A 21,334-nucleotide genomic window follows, 5' to 3' on the forward strand; every position below is an offset into this window, starting at 1 on the left:
TTACAGTATAATACATGAGTGTACATCAACATGATTCCATACTTGCGTAGCAGGACAGGAAAATACAAAACCATGTCACCCATTGATCATGGTCATGAAACGGGTGCAGGGAGCGTCTCACACACACACACACACACACATATACAGTCAATATATTCTGAAATCTGAAATGGATACTGAGAAAACAAATTGTGCCAAGGGTTTGTTTTTTTTTGTTAACTTCTTTTTGTTCAGCTAACGTATTGGCTCCTTCCCTTAGGTTTTAAATCAGTTCAATTTGATCCCATCTTTACATGTAATACGAAAAACATGAAAACGCTCCACAATAAAACACTTTCCATGACCTTGTCTTTGACTCAATTTGTACACCACCAGTAGAAAAAGAATGCAACTCTTCGGACTTCTGTATTCTACACCCTGTTCCTGCAAGGATGCACATCAATTCGATTTACACAAGTAGAAATAAAAAGCCAGGGTATAGCTTGGACCGCACAGTGGTCAGAGGTTAACATTTCTATCTCTCAGCTAGAAGGTTGCAGGTTCTAATCTATGCCTCTTGTCTTTCTCTGAGGTGCGTCCATGTTTTTTCCCCCCCTTTGAGTGTGCGGTTCTCCTCCGATAATCTCAAAGCATGTTGGAGTCTCTAAATTGACCTAAGCAGAGAGTGTGTGCCTGTATCCCATGTGATCGTCTGTTTTTGTGCTTCAGCTGAAAGAGTCTTCAAGGACTAAGATCTGAAAAACCTTTTGTGAAGAATTAATGGACAGATGTGGGCATTAGTTTGTAATTACAACTGCCACAAGGTCATGTCCGATACCACTAGTCCTTTTGAGAGAGAAAGTGTCTATTTGTACAGTTGCCGTACTCACAACCCCCGGTGCTATTGGTACGTTTACCAAAGTACACGTACGTAGCATCTTAGGGTTAGCATTAGGTTATAACCCTATGTCGCAACAATTTTTAGGGTTAGGTTTATGGTTAGGTTTACTCTTACTGGCCAATGAGGGGCGCTGCGTACGGATAGAATGGTGGTATATTGATACGGCAACCGTACAGATAGCCACTGCCTTTGAGAAATGACTATTTTAGGGATCAGATGTAAGCTATCATGACTAAGAAACTGATTTTCCACTAATTAACAAATTGTCTTCTGTTTCTTTCTGCCATTACAGGGATGTTAGATTTTGCATTAAGTTATTAGAAACATGTACAATTTTTAAAATCTCGAAAAAAGTCAAAAAGTTCCTTCAACAACACATATTTTGTTGGTGTGAGGTTTCTTTCCAATAGATTTAGTGCATTTTAACACACCTAATGACCACATTTATCAAAACACCTTTTACTTTGTCACAACTTGTGAGTCCAACAGATAAAACACAACAAATGTGTCTTGTCTCACAATGTATGAGTGTTGGTTGTTGTTGTTTTTTTTTTTTTTCAATCTACTTTATCGGTTATGCTGCATGAGCCGCGATGGAGATTCTGGAAAAACCTTTTAACACAGCAGAGGACACAAACCCCAACAACAACTGTTGTCCAGTGTATATTAATAGCATTTTGAGGTAATCAGTACAATTGTGTATGTAAAGGCCGTCCAAACCATCCATACATACATTTTCTGACTCGCTTGTTCCTGTTTTCAGGGTTGCAGGGGTCTGCTAGTGCCTATCTCCACCCTCAGTGGACATTAGGCGAGGGTACACCCTTGACAGGGCACCAGTCCATCACAGACAGACACAGAACCACTCACATTCACTCCTACGGGCAATTTCGAGACTCCAATCAATCTAACAATCATGGTTTTGGATTGTGGCAGGAGACCCACGCAGCATGAGGAGAACATGCAAACTGCAGACAGAAAAGAGCCAAGTGTCTACCCCAGGGCTTGAATCCAGGGCCTTTTTGCTGTGAGGCGGACGTGCTAACCAATCCAGTCCAAACCTGAAAAGGGTTATTTTCAGAATATCATCAAAAATCCAGCAGTAAAACTCAGATGTTAACAGTAAAAGATGTATCCACTTTTATGTGTGATTAATCGAATATCGACTAGAATATTAGAATATAATCAAGAGGGTGCACAGGAACAACTTCTGCCAAAAAATGACAGGTACAAGTCTTGGAATGTTCATTTCTTTTCTTGTGTCATCCATATATATCCTACTGTGGAAATGACATCTACACTTCTATCAAGCAGCTACGACTCTCAGCTACGTGTTGCCTCGGCTGCGTTATCATTTATTTCTCCAAATAACGTGATTTCCATCATCTCTGCAGATGCAGAACTTCTAACGGTCCATATAGAAGAACAATTAGAAAATAAGAAAGTCTCTCTGACCCCCGTGTATTTAGGTTATTAGCCTGTGTGGCTGCATTTGGAAGCAGCAGGAGAACCGTACTTCTTATTGTGCTGCACAAATACAGGAAAATCCCCCAAATCACAACAATCCTGGATCGACTTCTCCATTCCACCACTGGTTGATTTCACAGTCCACCAGCTGTTTTCAACCAACGGCAGACACGGGTTGTGGTGAGTCTTCTCAAAGTCTGAGGACAAGCCTGTGTGTCTTTTGTGCACCAACCTGAACCTGCACTGTTGGATTCTGTCACGGCTCCTTCATCAACTTCTGAGAGGATCTTGGTCAATAGTTTTATGTCTATTTGTCCAGCAAGGAGTTTTCTACTGTGTGCATGTGTTACAGGTAAGAAACAATTTGTGTGAGTGCGTTCCTTCGCTCATATACGTGATATGTGCGCGACGACGCTAATAGCGCTGATCACCGAAGGTTAGCTGGATATCGTCGCTCAGACGGTGACCGGACACACGATGATTTTGTCCTCCAGCATCACGCTGACGATGAGGAAGAGGAAGTAGAGCAGGAACATTGAAAATCCCAGGAATTTGCTCATCTGCCACTTGCAAGCCCCAATGGATATGATGACGAAGAGGAGCATGAGGAAGAGGAGGACGATAGCACAGAACAGGCCGTTGCTGCTCACCTCCACAGGCTTAAAGTCGTTGAGGATGTTGTAGACGAGCCATGGGAATGGAAGCCTGGAGGGAGAGAAGAAATCAAAGCGGTTATTTTCCAGTCTTCAGCTCACATGCAGCCTTGGAATACATTCATTTGGTCTTCTTTTTTAAAAGTATGGGTTGAGGGTTCCCTGCGACCCTGAAAAACAGGAACAAGCGGGTCTGAAAATGGATGGATGGATGGTGTTGAGGTTTGAGTACATAGTTCAGGCTTCTTTTATGGCAGTGGCTATCCGTACAATTGCCATATCAATATACCAACATTCTGTCCGTACGCAGCGCCCCATTTGGCCAGTTTAGGTCACGTGATAGGTCAGTCATTGGCCAGTTTAGGTCGCGTGACTACGACTAACCCTTACCCTGAAAACTGTTGTGATATGAGGTTATAATTTTCATGGCAATTAAAATTACAAAGTGAATTATCTAAACGCAATTACAATTTCATTATAATCGCGACAGCAACAGATTTCTAAATTACAATTATAATTGTGCCATATAAATAATTAATTATCAATTACGCAAACATGATCACAAATGACCCCAACCCTGACTGCCAGTCTTCATCAGAGGAGGTCTGCTGATTGCCTTTGAAGTTTCATTTGACTTCTATGTAATAGTTCCCGTGAGATTCATTTTGTCTTCTTTTTGAACAGTATGTTAAGTTGAGGTTTGTTTATTCAGACAAGGTGTTTCAGGAATGTTTTTAATGTCCTGACATGTTTCGACTGTCAACTGCCAGTCCTCCTCAGAGGAGTGACAGTCGAAACATGTCTGGAGATTAAAACAAAATGCTGAAAAACCTAATCTGAATAAACAAAACCTCAATTAAACATATAATCTGTTGACTGTTTTAGTGATGAACTCACCCCACGGTAATGTCAAAGATGTTGGAGCCCACAGAGCTGGACACAGCCATGTCTCCCAGGCCTTTTCTCGCCACGATCACACTGGTGATGAGATCTGGGATTGAAGTGCCCGCTGCTAAGATGGTCAAACCCATGATCTCTTCTGTGATGTAGAAAGTCTCCCCAACCTAAAATGTCACAACATATGAAAAGCCCACTTGTTGAGAACAAAGTAAACGACATTTAAAAATAACAGCTAGCAGATAGCAGGTTGATCTTGGACGTAATAAATAATTTTCATCAACACAAACAATATTAGAATTATTAATATAATGTTTTAAAAGGTCAGAGAATAGGCGTTGAAGTAAACTGAAGGAAGATGAGAATAATTAGTGAGAATGAGAACAATATATTATTTGAAAAATGTGTGAAATAGGAAGAATTAAATGGAGTGGAAGTGGGAATAGGGAATATACTGTACATGAGAGTAAGAATAAAATGGGAAATGATGAGAATAATAACTATACAAACAGGATCTAATAGTGCTCTAGAGCAGTGATTCTCAACGGGTAGCTTGCGACCCAAAAGTGGGTTGCTGACTTGTACTAAGTGGGTCGGGGACAGCTGGTAAAAAAAATACATGAATAAATACATAATGTCACTCATGTTGGACTTGTCTTTTATTTTGAAAGAAATGTTTCTTTTGACAGACATGCTGTGAAATGCGTGTTACACAGGAAAATATATAGATTTAGGTTTAAAAAAAAAATATATATATATATATATATATATATATATATATATATATATGTGTGTGTATTTTTAACAGCTATTTTTGAAAAACTCAATTTGGTTGGTTGAATTCTAAAAAAAAGTGGATCGCGATTTAATGACCGTGACAAAATGTGGGTCCTAGGGTGAGACCAGTTGAGAACCCGTGCTTTAGACATAAGGTAAATAAGTATCCGATCCATATACAAAATTCTGCCAAATGTATTTCACTCAAGGACAGTTTCTTCAATACTTTAGAGAACTTTTGAGTTTGTCAAAATTCATATAAAGTTATATATTAGAATGAAAATAGTAGAAGGAAGAAAATTGTTCTCTTTGGTATAAAAAAATGAAATTTGACACAGATACTCTCTAAGGGCCACTATTTTGGAAAAAAGCATTGGCCACTCAAGAATTCAATATGGCGGCCCTTTTTCAAGACGGCCGCCATTGCTATTTAATGGCTATTATACGACCAAAAAATGCTTGGATCGGGCCAAACGAGGTGTCAGCGGAAAGGTCTGGTCCTCCTGATATCACGGAAGTTTGGTGTTTTCCTACACCAGGGGTAACCTTAGAGGAGCATGAGCAAAAGGGAGAGACTTTGATACTGCTTTCTCCCATTGACCGAGGACCAAGGTTACCCCTGGTGCAGGAAAACACCAAAGTTCCACAGCCTAATGTGGGCGCTAATGGGGGGGGAAATAAATGCGTCCGCTAGTGCCACATTTTTTACAAAATAAGCATCTTTTTTGCACCATGATTAAGTATTTCACCTCTAGTGGGCGCAGTTCTAACTCTGCCCAGGAGAGATACACATCTTAAAAATGGCCACCATACTGAATTTTTGATAGTGGCCCTTAGAGAGTATCTGTGCCAAATGAGTGAACGATTTTTTTTAAATAAGCAATTAATCTGTGGCACTATATACAGTACGCAGTTAAGATGGTGACGGTAGTTGTTCACTTTCATTCATATATTTGTTCCAAAACAAAGACAGAAATTCAACCTGCCAGTGCTGAAGAAGCAGTTGAATCAGCGATCTGACCTCATGACTTTGTACCGACAGTCTAGGAGCATTTGTGTTGTTAAAATAGAGACATGAGGTTGATCTGGCTATGGACCAAGGCCGATTACTCAGGATTAGCCGTCACAGTCACACATTCAACACCCTGATAGTGGCACTGCAGTGACAAAGACCGCAGAAATAGAAAAGAACAGACTGTGTTTGTGTGTGTGTGTGTGTGTGTGTGTGTGTGTGTGTCGTACCTGATGAGCCCACCACACCATCAGATAGGAGAAGAAAGCAATCCAACTGATAGAGCCAAGGAAGGTAATGGGAAAGAATCTTTCTGATGTCTGAGAAGAAAAGGGAGTTCCTGTTGTCAGTGACTTACGTCTTATTTCATCATGTGGGGTTGAAGATTTAAAAAGAAAGGTGAGAGTTGAGAGAACAATGTGTGTGCGTGTGTGTGTGTGTGTGTGTTCACCTCTCTCCTGACGTCAGGCAGTGTGATCCAGAGGGGAAGAACGATGGGCAGGATAAATAAGTATGTGAGCTGTTTCCTGAGTGTGTCGGGCCAGGCCAGGCTAAGAGGCTGGTCCTCATCTTCCTCTTCCTCACCACCACCAGCACCCTGAGGAGCATTCATTTCATTGCAGCACATTACCGGACACCAAACAAAGCCATGTGCCATTATTTCATAGTGTGTTAAAAACACACAGGTTTTTGCGCATAGCGTACACACCTCCTCTCCTCCAGCGACACCATTCATAGGCGGCGTGACTTCCACTGCAACCTTTGTACTTTTGTGGAATTTTTTATCAACTGGAAGATGCAAAAAGAAGAGATACAGTGTGTGCGTTTAAAAAAGTCTTTCTAAAAGCTCTGATGATTTGGGAAGGGAAGGAAGGGAAGGGTTACACCTCAAGATGAGCAGAAGGTGAATGGGTAACACTTTACTTAAAGTTTAATACATAAGGATGACATTATGCTGTTATTATCTGTCATTAGCATTAATAAGGTATCATTAAAGAGTCACTAAACCCCTGCTTTCTCCTGACCTGCCACTAGGAGGGAAATTCAAAAAAATGCCTCGATTATGGGCGGGGCTCCTGGAGCAGTTAAGACACGCCCAGTCTATACTATAAAATCTCCAATGAACAATCTACGCTACATTAACTAACTACTCATTACTCAATATACCTCTCTATTCACTCTTCTCTCAATCCAACTTACTCACCACAGATTATAGAGCCCACAGGTGCTAGTTTTTATAAAAGGGGCGGGGCTAACAGTGCTTGTTTGTGAAGCAAGATGGTCCCAAAACATCACATGACCTTGTTCTCAGTCATTAGCAAAAATCAATTGTAATAGCCGGGTTTCAACCCATAGAGGGCAGTCACTCTGACATTTTACAACAAAATATGCCAAATTGAAATACTTTGACTAAAATGTTCTAGGATGATTCAACAGCACTACTTATTACCCAAATACATTTACATTCAGCAGGAAAAGGTGTTTTTGGGGATTAGTTACTCTTTAAGCTGTCATTAAGTGTCGTTTGCTAAATATTGACACCTTTCGCTAAATTATGACACCTCTGGAGCTATGTTGGCATTTTTTGAGTGAGGTGTGGGATCTAGATCTAGTGGGGTTAAGGTTAGGGTTATATAGGGTTTGGGTAACAAACGACACTTTACTCATGCTAATGAGTGCCTTTAGGTCATTCGGTGCCCACACCCCCATGAATGAATAAATATTTTAAATATCAAGACAAAACAATGCAAGTCTGAATAATTTAGAATAATGCCCTATAATACAATATAACACCTACAGGCATAGTGCAAATGTATCGAGGGAACAATAACAAAAATGGTGCAAAATCCAAAAGCAATGTAAAATAGTGCAATCAAAAGTTATAATAAGATATAAAAGTTTCAGTACAAGGAAATGTCTACCTTCCTGTTTGGTTTTACTAGTCAGTAACAAATCTTAAAACCAAAGAACACAATGTGCAAACAACACAATATAATTATATAGAATAGAACAAAAACTAAAATAAAATAAATATAAATATGGGCAGAAGATTATCTGGTATAGTTACAGATTTTTAATATTAATATTCAATTAACAGAAAACATGTACAGTGATTGTAAAGGGTGTGTTTCACGTGTATTATACCTTTTTAAATTATCATTTAAAAAAATTAATAAGTGCGGTGCTGTTTGGTGCCCCTCCAGCAGATGATGCCCTAGGCGGCCGCCTGTGTTGCCTGTCGGGAAGGCCGGCCCTGCTAATGACATGTCATAATAATGACAGCGTAATGTCAGCCTTTATGTATAAAACTTCACATAAAGAGTGACCGACAAATGAGTCTAAATACATACATCTTACAATTGACACCACATGAACAACTCACCTTTATTTTCACCAAAGTTTCTAATTTGTATTTATTTTTGTATAGAGTGAAATTCCTAACCTGATTACCTTACACTCATTTATTGGCAGTTTTTGTTGTTGTTTTTAAAAACGTAGACTGAATCGAAGGTGCCCTCACAGTTACTGATGCTACCCACCAACACCGTTGGAACTGACAGCCTCTTCTTTACATTTCTGCTTGGCCATTTTGTGCAGGATTGATGCCTTTTCTTTGAATTGTCCTGAAACCACAAGACAAATGTTTCAATCAGGTCAGCTAGAGGAAGCAGAACGGGAGCGACCTGATATTTGACATGGAGGGGGAAATTAAGGTTTAGATTGACGAACCTGCACAGTAACGGTACATAAGGTGCATTTAGGTGTTCAAATGTGATTAATTTTCCCTATATTAAAATTTTCTGTTGGCATCGCGGCACTGACCCACTGTTAGTTAGGGGATAAATAGTTGGTGTGGTTTTTAGAATTTTAACAATATTAGTAATATTTGATGATGCGACAGCGGTTAATTTTTTTTAGATTAACCAACCCCATCCCCATTTAAACTTTTTCAGAAAAAAAAGTACATAATACATTTATTACTAAAGAGGATTTTATGGACAAAGATGTTTATTAACATTACTATGTGCTGTGAGTGTGCGTTACCTTCATTACTGAGTGGGTCCAGTGTGTGTATCATGAGCTGGAAGATACTGTTTCTCATCAATGAGTTGTGTAGAGAAGCACAGCTGCCTTCTCGCTGCAGTCGGGGCTTCGCCTGTTCAATAAAAGAGTTAAGGAAAAGGATTATCGCAACAATATATGATCAGTCACAATTTAAATAAATAAATACATTTCAAAAAAGGAATACATAAATAAATAGGTAAATTAATACATAAATAAAGTTGTATTTCAACTCACCAATAGCTTGTTTCCATCATCTCCAGATGCATTCACCTTTAGGGAAAAGACATAAAATAGTGTTATATATTGTGAGGAAACGCATACATTCAAAGCATTTTACAACATGTTAGGGAATATGGAAAGGATGGGAGTTTTTTGATGATTCAATGGAGAAATATTAAGTAAGCATTATTCACACATGCAGAATCCGTCAACGATAATTGCGGTAAGAAACGATCAGCTCACATTTAACACAAATTACATATAATATGATTAAAGGAGAAATGCCTTTCTTTAGCTGTGGTTCACTCCACCGACCATGGATATAGCTAGAAATACAATGAAGAAGTAATAAATGAGCTGAACACATGCACACACACAACATCTGTGCGAAGTTTGCATGTTCTCCATGTGCATAGTTTCTTTGTCTCCCTCCGACCCAACAACATTGCATGTAGTTGTTTGTAGAAAAAGAAAAGGTGAGTTTCTGCCTCTGTTTGTTTACCCTGTGATACAGTGTTTTCCTTGTTTTTCACTTTGCATCAGCGTCAATAGGCTCCAGCACTAATATGAAATGTGAAAATGAACATCAACTACGTAAATAAAACAAAGTTGGATATTTATTTTTTTTAAAAACCTTTATTTTACCAGGAAAGGAATTTTTTTTTTTTTAATATATGTATATATATTATTATTATTTTTGTGACGACCAAAGCATTTGTCTTTATCTCTTTCTAAATATTTAACACAAGCTTCATGCTGTGAATCATTTGCACCAGCGGTCCTAATCTCATGTATTGAACAGTCATTAAGGCCTTTAATGTAATTTAATCTGTCATCTGTAACACAGTCAACTGTGATGCAGCACAAGCAACACAAAGGACACCTTTGATTCTTTGTGCAACTTTGAGACGATCATATTTTGGATGAAAGAAACCAGAACCTTTATTGATTCCTCATGGAAGTTATGGCTTCTTATAGAAGCCAAAAACAAATAATCTAAATATTAAAGATTTAAAAAGTGCTCGTAGCCATCCCTATTTCTCTCCATTACTCATACATGGACTTATAGACATGAGCATACAAATACATGATAAAATACACATCAACTTTTGTGTGGATATCACGTTTGGGCCTCATATTAAAAATATAAATGACACTTCACATTCTATATTGAAAAAATAAATACATTTGAACAACTTTTACATTGGTAAAGCTGCTGTCAGAAACTAAAACACACACTCCCATTAATGCACATTTCAGTGCAGTGTTTCTCAGACTGGGCTCCAGTGAGCTTTGGGAAAAAAATTAAAAACCTAACATTTATTGAGAAAAAAAATAGTTTGAAAACATGGTCATGATTGTTATTAATCCTCGTCTTCATGAAGTGATGCAATGAACCCATTGTGATCGAGAAAAAAAAAAATTGAAATATGTAACAATTGATTATGTCAGAATTATGTTACATTTTGTTACTTTTAAACTTTTGAAAGCTAATAATCCTGTTATTTGACCAAATACTCTAAAGCAGCAATTTTCAACTGGTAGGTCACGGATCTGTATTGGGATGGGTCACAGATAGCTAGTCAAAAAATAATTACTTAATGTCTCTCATGTTGGACTTGTCTTTTATTTTGAAATAAACTTTTCTTTCGACAGGCACGCTGTGACATTAAATTGAATAGGAAAATATATAGATTTTTGTTTTAAAAAAGATTGTGTATTTTCAACAGCTTTTTTTTTTTTTTTAAAAAAAAAAAAAATTGTTTGGTTGAATTCTAAGAAAAAGTGGGTCGTAATTTAATGACCGTGTAAAAATGTTGGTCCCAGGGTGAGAACAGTTGAGAACCCCTGCTCTAAAGCAGGTCTGAAAAAAAAATAAATAAAATCAACGATAATTCGGAGTTGAGTAGTTGCACGTGTTTTGTTCATGAAAATTATGAGCAATCATCTTAAAAATGTTTCCTTTCATGAGAAGGAGCCTCAAATTAATTAAACCCTCTATTGAACCATTATTTAATAGGGAATCATGAAATAAAATACAGTTTGTTTGTTGTTTTTTTTTTGTGTTTAAAAAGGAAAAAAACTGGAAAACTGTATGCATGACTGTATGTTGTGAATTTACATATTTTCAAATAAATATATTTTAAAAAATAAAATAAAATACTGACAAAGGTTTTGTTTTTGACGAGTTTTTATAAATACGTCTCAGGGAAGATAAAGATGAATTCTGCCTGCTGTTTTTAAGCTGCTACTTTATTTGATAATTAGAAAAAGATAGGTCATCTATCATCAGCGAGCTGATATATGTAGGAACAATCCACTTTTACACGCATTTTAATCATAAAGAAAAATTATTAAAATGACAGAAGTGTGTGGAAAAGCTCCTTTTTTGGCTTGTCTCTTTTTCATGGAAACAACACAGCAGGTCATGATGACAACTTTCACCCTGGACATAGACAGAAATCTAGTTTACGTGATACTGAGAAAGACATAATAATTTGCCGTACATGTATATAAAAGATATAAAGATTATTAGGCAAGTTACAGTAAAATGTTTTGACATTACAATAATAAGTAAGTGAATAAATATAAATAAAAGAATATACACAAAAAAATAATGCCACAAGTTGCTCTGAATTAATAGGGTTGGTAACGTCAAAGAATTACTACTAAATATTCAATATCCTGCAGTTTCTCTGCATCTGCAGACACTGTTAAACAGCATTTAAATATCCCTCTTTTATTCATGCAGCAAAACTGACTGAAATCCTTTAATCTGAGTGGATTGTAGTGGTTTTCACTGAGTGTCTGTTCCTCCACAGTGATCTCACCATCTCTAAAAGTGAAGCTGCACAAACTGGAGCACGTGCACAGGCTGTGCAGCTTCCACCATAGGGGAAAAAGCAGAACAAAATGGCTGTCGAAACCCCTCGTCTCGCTTTCTACCCTTTCGCTTGTTGTGTCCACCTGACTCTCAGAGCTGTGGGACTTAGCCAGGATTAATCTGCAAAGATCGCCACTTTTAGAAGAGTAAGTTTCAAGCCTTCGTGTGAAGTCCTGCTGAAACCCTCACAGATCAACTGCTGTGGGGCATCTTTCCTTCTCTGCCTTCACTTCCCTCCCTTAAAAAGCACACATTTTAGTACCTATGTACCATTATATCTAATATCTATCATTTTTAATTCTGCCCAGCAACACACCTGCACTCCCAGCTGGAATCCTGAACGCATTGTGCGTACAATTTTTTTGAAGGTGTGGAAAAAATAAAAAACAACTTAAAGGGTTTAAAAAGATTTTTATCCCAACGTGCATACTGTTGTGAAGGTTGTGCTGTGTCCACTGCCAGTGCTGAGCGTTCATTCAGCTGTTAAAGGCGGTCATACACTGTGCATATAATGAAATTGAATCCTGGCGGCGCCACTGTTGCCCAGGAGCTGCAAAACTCTCATTGTTCCTAAAGATGATGACGATAAAGACTTTCCTCGACTTCCCATGTTTACAACAGCAGGTTGTAAGCTGGAAAATATTACAAAATGTTGTTTTTTTGCGCTTAATATCAAGCATATCATAACCCTGACTCCTGAGACGTCACATAAATGTAGCTTATGTCACATACCAGGACTGGCTTGATCTAAATATGCAGCTTTTCAGCAACAAGAAAAGTAAAATATTCCTATTTTCTTTGCAGAAATGGTACACCAGTGTTCCAGTCAGTGTGATTGCTGTCGTCACTGAAGGTAAGCAGTTGATAAGGGGATCAGAGAGGATTGGTGTATTTAGTGCCAGCAGTGAGCTAACCTGCAGATCCTCTAATTATATCCTCTTTTAAAAGACACAGAGAAAGAAAACGTACCAGAAACCACCCGTGCTACAAAGGCCCACAGGGTGCGTGAGTGTGTGTGTGTGTGTGTGTGTGTGTGCGCGCTGAGCGAGCAGCCTGTGGCCTGTGCTTCTCTCTGTGATCTGCTGATTTATTTCTTTTTTACTCCCCTTGGGTGTATCTGACTATTATTAGCAGCTCTAATTGGATTGGAGAGCATTAACCCCAGGGATTACTCATTGGCAACTGACACATGAGGGCATTGCAGTCGGACATCAAGAGTTGATTGACAGACAGAGAGAAGCTTTTCTTGGACTGGATGGAGAGTAACCTGAAGAACAGCTGATTCCCAGAAGGCCAAAGTCTTCAAAGAGAAAAAAGCCTGTGCCATAACAATGTGGTCGACGAAAGTTTGATAAGCACCGGAAAAAAAACAATATTAATAAAGTCCTCAAAGTTTCCAGGTACCTAAAAAAAAGTCTAGGATGGAGGATGGCTGTGAGGTTTATTTTAGTCTCTACAATTAAAGATTAGAGTTCTCTGATTTTTCTGCTTTAACCCCCAGGGAACCTTTTAAAAGCTGAGCTAATTCATTTTAAATATGACTTATTTTAACAACATCTTTTGCAGTCTTCTTTAATGTTTGTCAAACTTAACTAGAGTAGAGATTCTTTATTCATGGGGAAATTAACTGACATGACAGCTCAATAAAAAGACAACAGAAGGCAACACACAGAAAAACCCGAAAAATAGTGCAATAAAGATAAAATGAAATAAACAAAAGAATATTAGAAGCTATACATAACTAGAAATATAAATAGATTTTTTTTTTTTTTTTTTTTAAATTCAACTTATTTTGTTGCATGAGGTCAACTTCATTATAATAATTTTCACTACAAGTCCACAAAAACTAGAAAAAATTATTGGAAAATGTTGCCTCAATTTTTTTAAGTTAAATCTAAGCAACACTTTTTCCAGTGATACCAAAAGGATACCCTTCATAAAACTGTCATAAAAATGTTGTATACAATTTATTTTTCACATCAACTCCAGTTTTCATTATATTTCTGTATTATTTTTTTTTAAAATGTTTTTACAAAAACACATTTTTTTTCCAATGAGAAAAACACAAAATATGCATTTTTTCTTTTTCTTTTTTTTTTAAATAAGGTGCAAAGTAAAACATTTCATATACATTTATTACAGACTTAAGTCGGCCAATAATTGATAAGAACATTGATTTTGAACCATTATTACTTTTAGAGCTATGCAATTTATTGAAAAAATCTACACTCTTTGAGCTTATAAGGCAACCTTCATAAATGTATATATAGAAATATATTTTCCCACTTTTTTTTTTTTTAATTTTTTACATCAAATCTTTTCAACAACACCAGACATAACCATAAAGATAAAGTTTTTAGTTATATTTTTGTTCATTGTATTATTCCCCAAAGGTGCCCCCGAGGGTTAAAGTGACCATCAGGATCAGAAGGAGGAGCTTAGGAGCAGCCCATAATGGATGCTGCTGATTATCAGCTCATCTACTGACTAAAGCATCCGACCTGCCACCTGCTTCCAAAACGCATGGATAACTAATAAACAACTACTATTTATAATTACCCTTTAGCTCGATCCAGTGTATTTTCAGCTGCAGTTTTTATTTATATTTTTATTTTTACATTGATGGGTCAGGAATTATGCAACGTGTTTCAGATTGGTGTCCATCTATCTCCACATAAATTACATGCAAAAGCCAACACTAAATAGACGGTGTCTGCTGCAGTGTGTGTTAAATCTCCTGCAGCACGTCATTGTGTTCCTTTCACGTCTTAACTTAGCACTCCATGTTTACATCAACCACCTGCTATTTATAGATGACAAGCATGCTTGAAGGAGTCGTTCTTCTAATCCTTGTCAACCTGAAGTGATTGCTTGGTTGATTGTGAAGTATTTCGTATCACCAGAGTGTTGTCGTTAGGGTTTCGCTAGAGTAGAGGTTTCACTTGGCGTTGGAAACGTATAATACAGTACGTGGTACATGTAATCCTGAGCTTTAAACGACCTTTTAAATTTCAGCAAAGTTGTCAAAGTGGGGAGTGTAGAAGGATCGAGCTTTTCAAAGTATTTGTTATTAATTAGATTTTCCATCCACAGTTGATCTAAACCTGGAGACCTTTTTGTGTGTTTTCAGTTTGGTTTTTTTTTACCATCTTCTGAACATGCATCATGCATGTGAGGCTCTTTGCCAGTTTTGTCCTAATGCAGCTGCACACACGGAAAACCACTCACTCTAAACTGTAACTTGATGGTTCAATTACAAAGACACTAAAATAATAAGATGCTAAAATTAACTAAATTCCAGAAATAGTCATTTCTGCATTGGATTTCAGAGGTTCAGACTGTGTCAAATATGTTTCATTTCATTGCATTTTCATTTCAAAGGTATAAGATAATACCTGATATAACTAGCAATATAATGTAACATTATGAACTTATAACAACAAACGTATGTATGTCTTGTTTTTTCAAACATATATATTCAAAGCTGCTCCATCCTCTTTGTTTTATACATTAGACATGCATTAATGGCTGCAATGCAGTCCAAGTCTGTAAGGCTTTCTGGTAAATGATCTGAAGTCCGTTACTAAAAGTAGCGACTGAACCAAAGACTTGTTCATGGACTTAGTCAGCACGAAGAGGCTGTGATAGAGCCCAGCTGTCTGATGCTGCACAGGTGGATGAATAACACTCATTATTGTCTGTTCAAAAGCTTAGTTTGGATTCGTTCTCACTGTCAATGTTTTACATTCGCCCCTCATGCTTTAATGTGCAGGAAGTCACATTTCAATCATGTTATATATGACTGTGACGCAAAGGTTTTGATTTGATTTTAGTCAAACTTCAATTTGTTTCGTTGCAACAAAAAAAACTTTGTTTTGGAAGTGATTTTATTTTAGTTTTTTTAAATGAAGAAAAAAATTAAATTATGTTTGACTGGTTTCTGATTAAATGAATTATTCATTAATGCAAAAATAGGCAACTGTTATCACAACAGGGTCCAAAAAAATGGGATTGCCTGATCTGAGGGCCAATTTATTAACATTCTTGTCAATATTTAGAATAATGACCAATCTGATCATTAATACAGGAAAAATACAAAAGGTTGTCTGTGTGTGTGTGTTTTTTCTTCTTCTTTTGGGTCATTTAGTGTCAGTCTTTTCTGTCATTTTGTGTTTTGGAATGTTTTTATTGTTGTTTTGTGAATTTTTGCAGATTTTCTTTTGTGCATTTTATTGTTGTTCAGGAGTTATTTTGTGTATTGCATTAGGTTTCGCACTCCGTTTCAATTCATTCCAGAGATGGTTTAGTGGGCCGCACAAAATTGGTCCAAGGGCCGCATGTGGCCCCCAGGGCCACCAATTGCCCTTGTCTGCACTAAAGGATGGATGAATGGATGGATGGATAGATGGATGGATAGAGACTCACCTTTGGTACACTCTCCAGCTCCTCCACCCGGTTGCTGCCCAGCTTGCCTTTGATGACCTTCTCCACCTTAGAGTTGAACTTCATGAAGGTCACGTAGCAGGTGTAGCACATGAGCAAACTGATACTCTCCCCTGTCGTGATTTGGTTATCCAGAAAGAAATAGATGAGCATGAGCAAGCCACAGATGTAGAAGGAGACGTCTCTGAACAGAGGCCACCAGGTGAGGTGCAGCACCTCTTTGGAGAACAGGGCGCACATCCCGATCACAAACAGGATGTTGAACACAGCAGATCCCACAATCGTGCCGATTCCCACATTACTGTGTGACACAAAAACTCCAATGACGGAGGTGAAGAGCTCAGGGGCGGAGCCTCCAGCCGCCATGAAAGTGGCCCCTGCTACATCGTCAGAGATCTCCAGCTTCTCTGTGATGACAGTGAGCGCAGGGACGAAGAACTCGTCACACACTATAGCTAAGGCTATGAACATGTATAACATGCCAAACATATGTAACAGTACAAAGCCCTGGCGTCTCTCATCCACGGAGAAGTAGTCTGTTGGGTAGTCCCCATGGTTCATCTCTAACTCAGATGATGCCATAGGGGTGGGCGTTTCTTCTGGTGGGGCAGAGAGGTTGTGGTGCTGCAGAAGAGTTCTTTGGGGCACTGCTGTGTCTCCTGATCCCTCTACGGTTAGATCTGGTTCATGGGCCACTGTTGTGACCAGTGAGAAGGCACTCCAGGAACAGATTGTGCAGACAGCCATCAGGCTGGCAATGAACCCCAGGATCCGCCCAGGCCGCAGCTTTCTTCTAAAGCCCTGGTACCGAGACCTGGTGCTCCTGCAGTGTGGGCCCGACAAAGGGCCAGGGCTGGAGTACGCTATCATGTTTTGACCTGTTATGGGTAACATGAAATCCATGGTGTACGCCGCAGGGCACGAGTGTCAGGGTTTCCCCAGTGGTGGTGCTGGTCGCTATGAGGGGAGGGTGGGGGGCTTAACTGGACGTTCTCACCGCTTTGTTAGCATGCTGCTCTTTGGGCTAATCACAGGAGAGGAACTGAAGTCTGATTCCAGGATCCAGCCCATTCAAAGGCTTCCTCATATTACTCCCTGCAAGAAGAAGGAAAAACAGAAGGGTTACAATAAACACTTATACAATGTTGAAGAACAAAAGTAAAACACATGCAATGACAAACACAAATCTAGAGGTGCCAAAAACAACAGACTCTACTAAAGAGGTTTTAAGGTAACACTTTAATTGAAGTTTTATAAATAAAAACTGACATTATTATGATATGACACATGAATAAGATGTCATGAAGGCTGTCATTAAGTGTCATTCGTTACACTAACCCTAACCTTTCTTTACCTTAATCCCGAACCTTAACCCTAACCTCTAACCCTAATCTTAACCCTAACGCTACCTAGCCCCATTAGATCCCTCCACCTAACCCAAGAAATGCCAACATAGCTCCAAAGGTGTCATAATTTAGCGAATGACACTTAATGACAGACTTCACAACACCTTATTCATGCTAATGACAGAATAATGTCAGCTTTATGTCTAAAACTTCAAATAAAGTGTTACCGGTTTAAGTTTCATTTTTGTCAATAAAACAAGGTCCATTTCTCCCTTTACATTTCCTGAAAAAGTTTCATTTAAAGGTGCAAATATTAATTTAGCATTATTTTATCTTCAATAGAGAAATAAATGGTTATATTTTGCTTGTATATATACTGATGCTCATAAATTGGCAGTCTTTGCACTGATCTCTGAATAAGATTTTAAAAAAAGTAAAATACAACACTGCTTATTACTACTCCACTACTTGATAGAGATGTTTGATGTTAAATAAATAAATTTAAACAAATGTGATAATATATTTGACCATTATTTCACCAGGTAAATCACTGAGAACTAATTCTTATTTTCAGTTATGACCTGGCCAAGTGGCATTTATTTGATTTTATTTATTTATTCATTCTAATTATTTAATGGAAATTTGGTTGGGGGGGTGTTTATGAAATAGAAAATAGGGAAAAGAAGAGGAATTTGTTTCATATGAGAAGTTCTAATTTGGACATTTCAAAATAAAATCCTGATTATGTAATTATTGTTTCACTTATTCAAATAATGTAATATGGCTGAAAACCTTTGTTTGTGAGTGTGTTTGCTGTTGTTATTATTTTTTTCCCGGGACTTTTTGAGGCAGTTTACAGTACAAAGCCGATAAGATGCTTAAAATACCTGAACATGAACACTTCCTATAACTTCCCCCTGGAATTATTTCTAATTCTGATAAATAATTTAACAAACATAGAGTAAATTGCTTATAAATTGTTGATTTTCTACATATTTACAATTTGTACCAAAGCTAATAAAGTCACACTAAAGAACTTAATTATGCCTGTGATATGCCTCTTGTTCTCTACTGCGTGTGACTAAGAGGGAGATTTTTTATCATATTATTGTTGATTTAATGTTTTTACTGCTAATATTAATGTTTTCTTATTGATTTTTAACCTGTTAAATGTTTTCTGTCCCACTGTTTAATCATGTAAAGCACATTGTATTGCCTTGTGTATGAAATACTATATATACAAATATTGAAAAATGGTTAGCTGAAACAAAAAAATTATTATTTCCTGTAAACTCAGTCGTAAGATTCTTATTGTTTTTGTTATTATTCTTTATTTTATTCTATTTATAGATGGGAAATGGCATGCATGATTTGTTTTTCTTTATTTGAAACTCGAAGCACAGAAACCATTATTGGCTCCCTGCTTGGCGGAGGTAAACTACATCTGAGTCCACAGCTGCTCTGGCACAGGTATTGGTCCAATTTCCCCCAAAATCACCCCCCACCATCAACATTTTTTTATTTTACATTAAATACAGGGCTGTTCTTAGCTTTATACAAGATGTTGTTTTGGGGACCTAGGTTTGTCAAACTAAACGAAGAGATTCCTTCCTATCCATTAAAGGGTTAACGAACCACTACACATGTGCTGCAGTCATGGCAACGCCCCATTAAAATAAACATCTTAATTTGTAGCATAGATCTATCTTGAACGTTGCCTTAAATAGATTGCTCATGAGGCCCAATGCGTTCACATTGTCCGCATATAGCCAGAAACGGGTCCGATTGTGTGATTTCAGAAAACCTGTTTAATAAGAACAACTCTCATTTTCAGTACCATTGCCATTCCCTAAAAGGCCAAGCTATATATAGATTTTATAAATGAAGAAAGATCCTTTAAAAAGAAGCCAGAAAACCTTGAGAGAGTCTTGGCTGACTTGGATTTCTGACATAAGAGCAACAAAATCCCCAAAGTATTCACTTATTATTTGATTACATTGCAGTTACATCTCCAAACTGTAACAAAAAAAAAAAAAAATCAAACCCTTCAGTATGTGCTGAGCTGGTGCTGAGGGTGCGGTGTAAATAGGCCGCATATAGCCAGCAACGGCTCTGATTAGAGAACTATGTGATTTTAAAAAGCCTATTTAATAATAACAACTCTCAATGAATTAAGACTAAATTTCAGTACCATCGCAAATCCCTTAAAGGCCAAGTTGTATATAGATTTTATAGATAAACAAAGAAGCCAGAAAACATTGAGAGAGACTTGACTGACTTGAATTTCTGACACAAGAGCAACAACATCCCAAAAGTGTTCACTTATCATTCAATTACATCTCCAAATTATATATATATATATATAAAAAAAAAAGCATTAATATACAGAAAATTAAGAAAAACAACCTTCATAGATGATGACTGAAAGCTGTGTCTGAGCTCTTTAGAAATAAAATAAACATCAACGTTTTATCTAAAATTCCTGCACTATGGTTTCATTATGTTTTTAAACTAGCTTTTTTTTTAATTGATGTACAAACTGATCAACGCCTCTGTAAAGCAATATAATTTGTTGACCCCTTCAGTATATGTGCTGAGCTGGTGCTAAGGGTAGATCTTAGTGTGGTGTAAACCGTTGTGTAACGGTGCTGAATCTTTGACATTGTGCTGAGAGGCTGCAGTGAGAGCTCTCCTTTAACTGAAGCTTGGTCATTAGTGAAAGCTCATTAGGAAGCTATTTAATCCCTGAGAAGATATACTTAGATTAGCCTCAGGCCTTGCCTTGCACATCGCTGTCACTACACAAAGTCAAAAAAGTGGACAGCAATAGATTTCACATGCTGTAAACTAGGTGGATAATGATTTATTTTATTTTTTTTGCACAAAGGGAAAACAAAAGTGCACATGCATCAACAGCCAAATCTGACCACTTCATTTTCTTATAGAGTTAGGGATAGGGTTCACTTTTAACACAGGAGACTGCTGCAAGCCAATGTTAAAGATGCATCAACTCAATTCCAGTATTAAAACTCAAAAAGTAGCTTTAAAGAGACCGATTTAGGTGTATTTAAAGAAAGACAAACCAAACATTGACACATTTAACAACAAAAAAAGCAGACAAATAGTGTTTTCTCATGCATACCACTCTTGGATTTCTCCCGTTGACAGATGGAAGGACTCCAGCTCGTCAGATCTCTGTCCTCTGAGTGAAAACTCCTGCAAAATCAACAGCCACAGCAGAACAATCCCAGTGCACAGTGTTCAGAGTCAAAGCGTAAATCCTCAGTGAGATTTTCCCCTCTAAGCAGAGGTGGAGCTCAAGACACCAGGTCAGAAAGGGCTCCTCCCAAGTATCACTTCCCTCCTTCCTTCCCACACTCCTCCCTCCCTCCCTCACTGATGTTCTTCCTCACTCCATGTCCCTGTCCAAAAGGGAGAATTACTGTAGTGGCATCATTCACCATCTCCATCTTCTTGCCACACCTTCAAACCAATTCCCACCTATCCCAGTTTCCTTTCATTTCCACACCTAAGTGAATCATTCTTGTATAATAAGCTTACAGCTGACAGGGAAAAGACTTACCATCAGTGACTTTGATCACTTTAGACCACATGTGTCAAACTCAAGGCCCGCGGACCATTACCAAACCCTTAGAACAGGGATTCTCAACTGGTGGGTCGAGGACCTGT

At 37.8% G+C, this 21,334-nt stretch overlaps 1 protein-coding gene across 3 annotated transcripts; it reads right to left on the reverse strand.

Moving 5' to 3' along the window:
- Positions 1–205: 205 nt before the first annotated feature.
- Positions 206–21,334, reverse strand: LOC114469294 (solute carrier family 24 member 2). Of its 3 annotated transcripts, XM_028456660.1 has the most exons (10): positions 20,787–21,334; positions 16,281–17,393; positions 8,987–9,022; positions 8,732–8,843; positions 8,227–8,310; positions 6,396–6,475; positions 6,138–6,284; positions 5,917–6,006; positions 3,898–4,064; positions 206–3,052 (listed from the first exon to the last, which is right to left on the reverse strand). In XM_028456660.1, exons 2-10 carry the CDS (start codon positions 17,199–17,201, stop codon positions 2,803–2,805), a joined length of 1,887 nt encoding a protein of 628 aa, XP_028312461.1. In that variant the 5' UTR covers positions 17,202–17,393; positions 20,787–21,334; the 3' UTR covers positions 206–2,802. The 3 variants fall into 3 exon arrangements, with proteins under 3 accessions (XP_028312461.1, XP_028312478.1, XP_028312469.1); XM_028456677.1 differs by lacking the exon at positions 8,227–8,310; XM_028456668.1 differs by lacking the exon at positions 20,787–21,334 and having other exon boundaries at positions 16,281–17,541.

The sequence above is a fragment of the Gouania willdenowi genome, chromosome 1 (genome assembly GCF_900634775.1).
Source record: "Gouania willdenowi chromosome 1, fGouWil2.1, whole genome shotgun sequence".
NCBI lineage: Eukaryota > Metazoa > Chordata > Actinopteri > Blenniiformes > Gobiesocidae > Gouania > Gouania willdenowi.

Coding starts and splice junctions, on each gene's coding strand:
- LOC114469294 (XM_028456660.1), bottom strand. CDS start 17,201: ATGGATTTCATGTTACCCATAACAGGTCAAAACATGATAGCGTACTCC. Junction 8,311..8,731: donor GGACCCACTCAGTAATGAAG/GTAACGCACACT, acceptor TTGTGGTTTCAG/GACAATTCAAAGAAAAGGCA. Junction 6,007..6,137: donor TGCCTGACGTCAGGAGAGAG/GTGAACACACAC, acceptor TTTTCTTCTCAG/ACATCAGAAAGATTCTTTCC.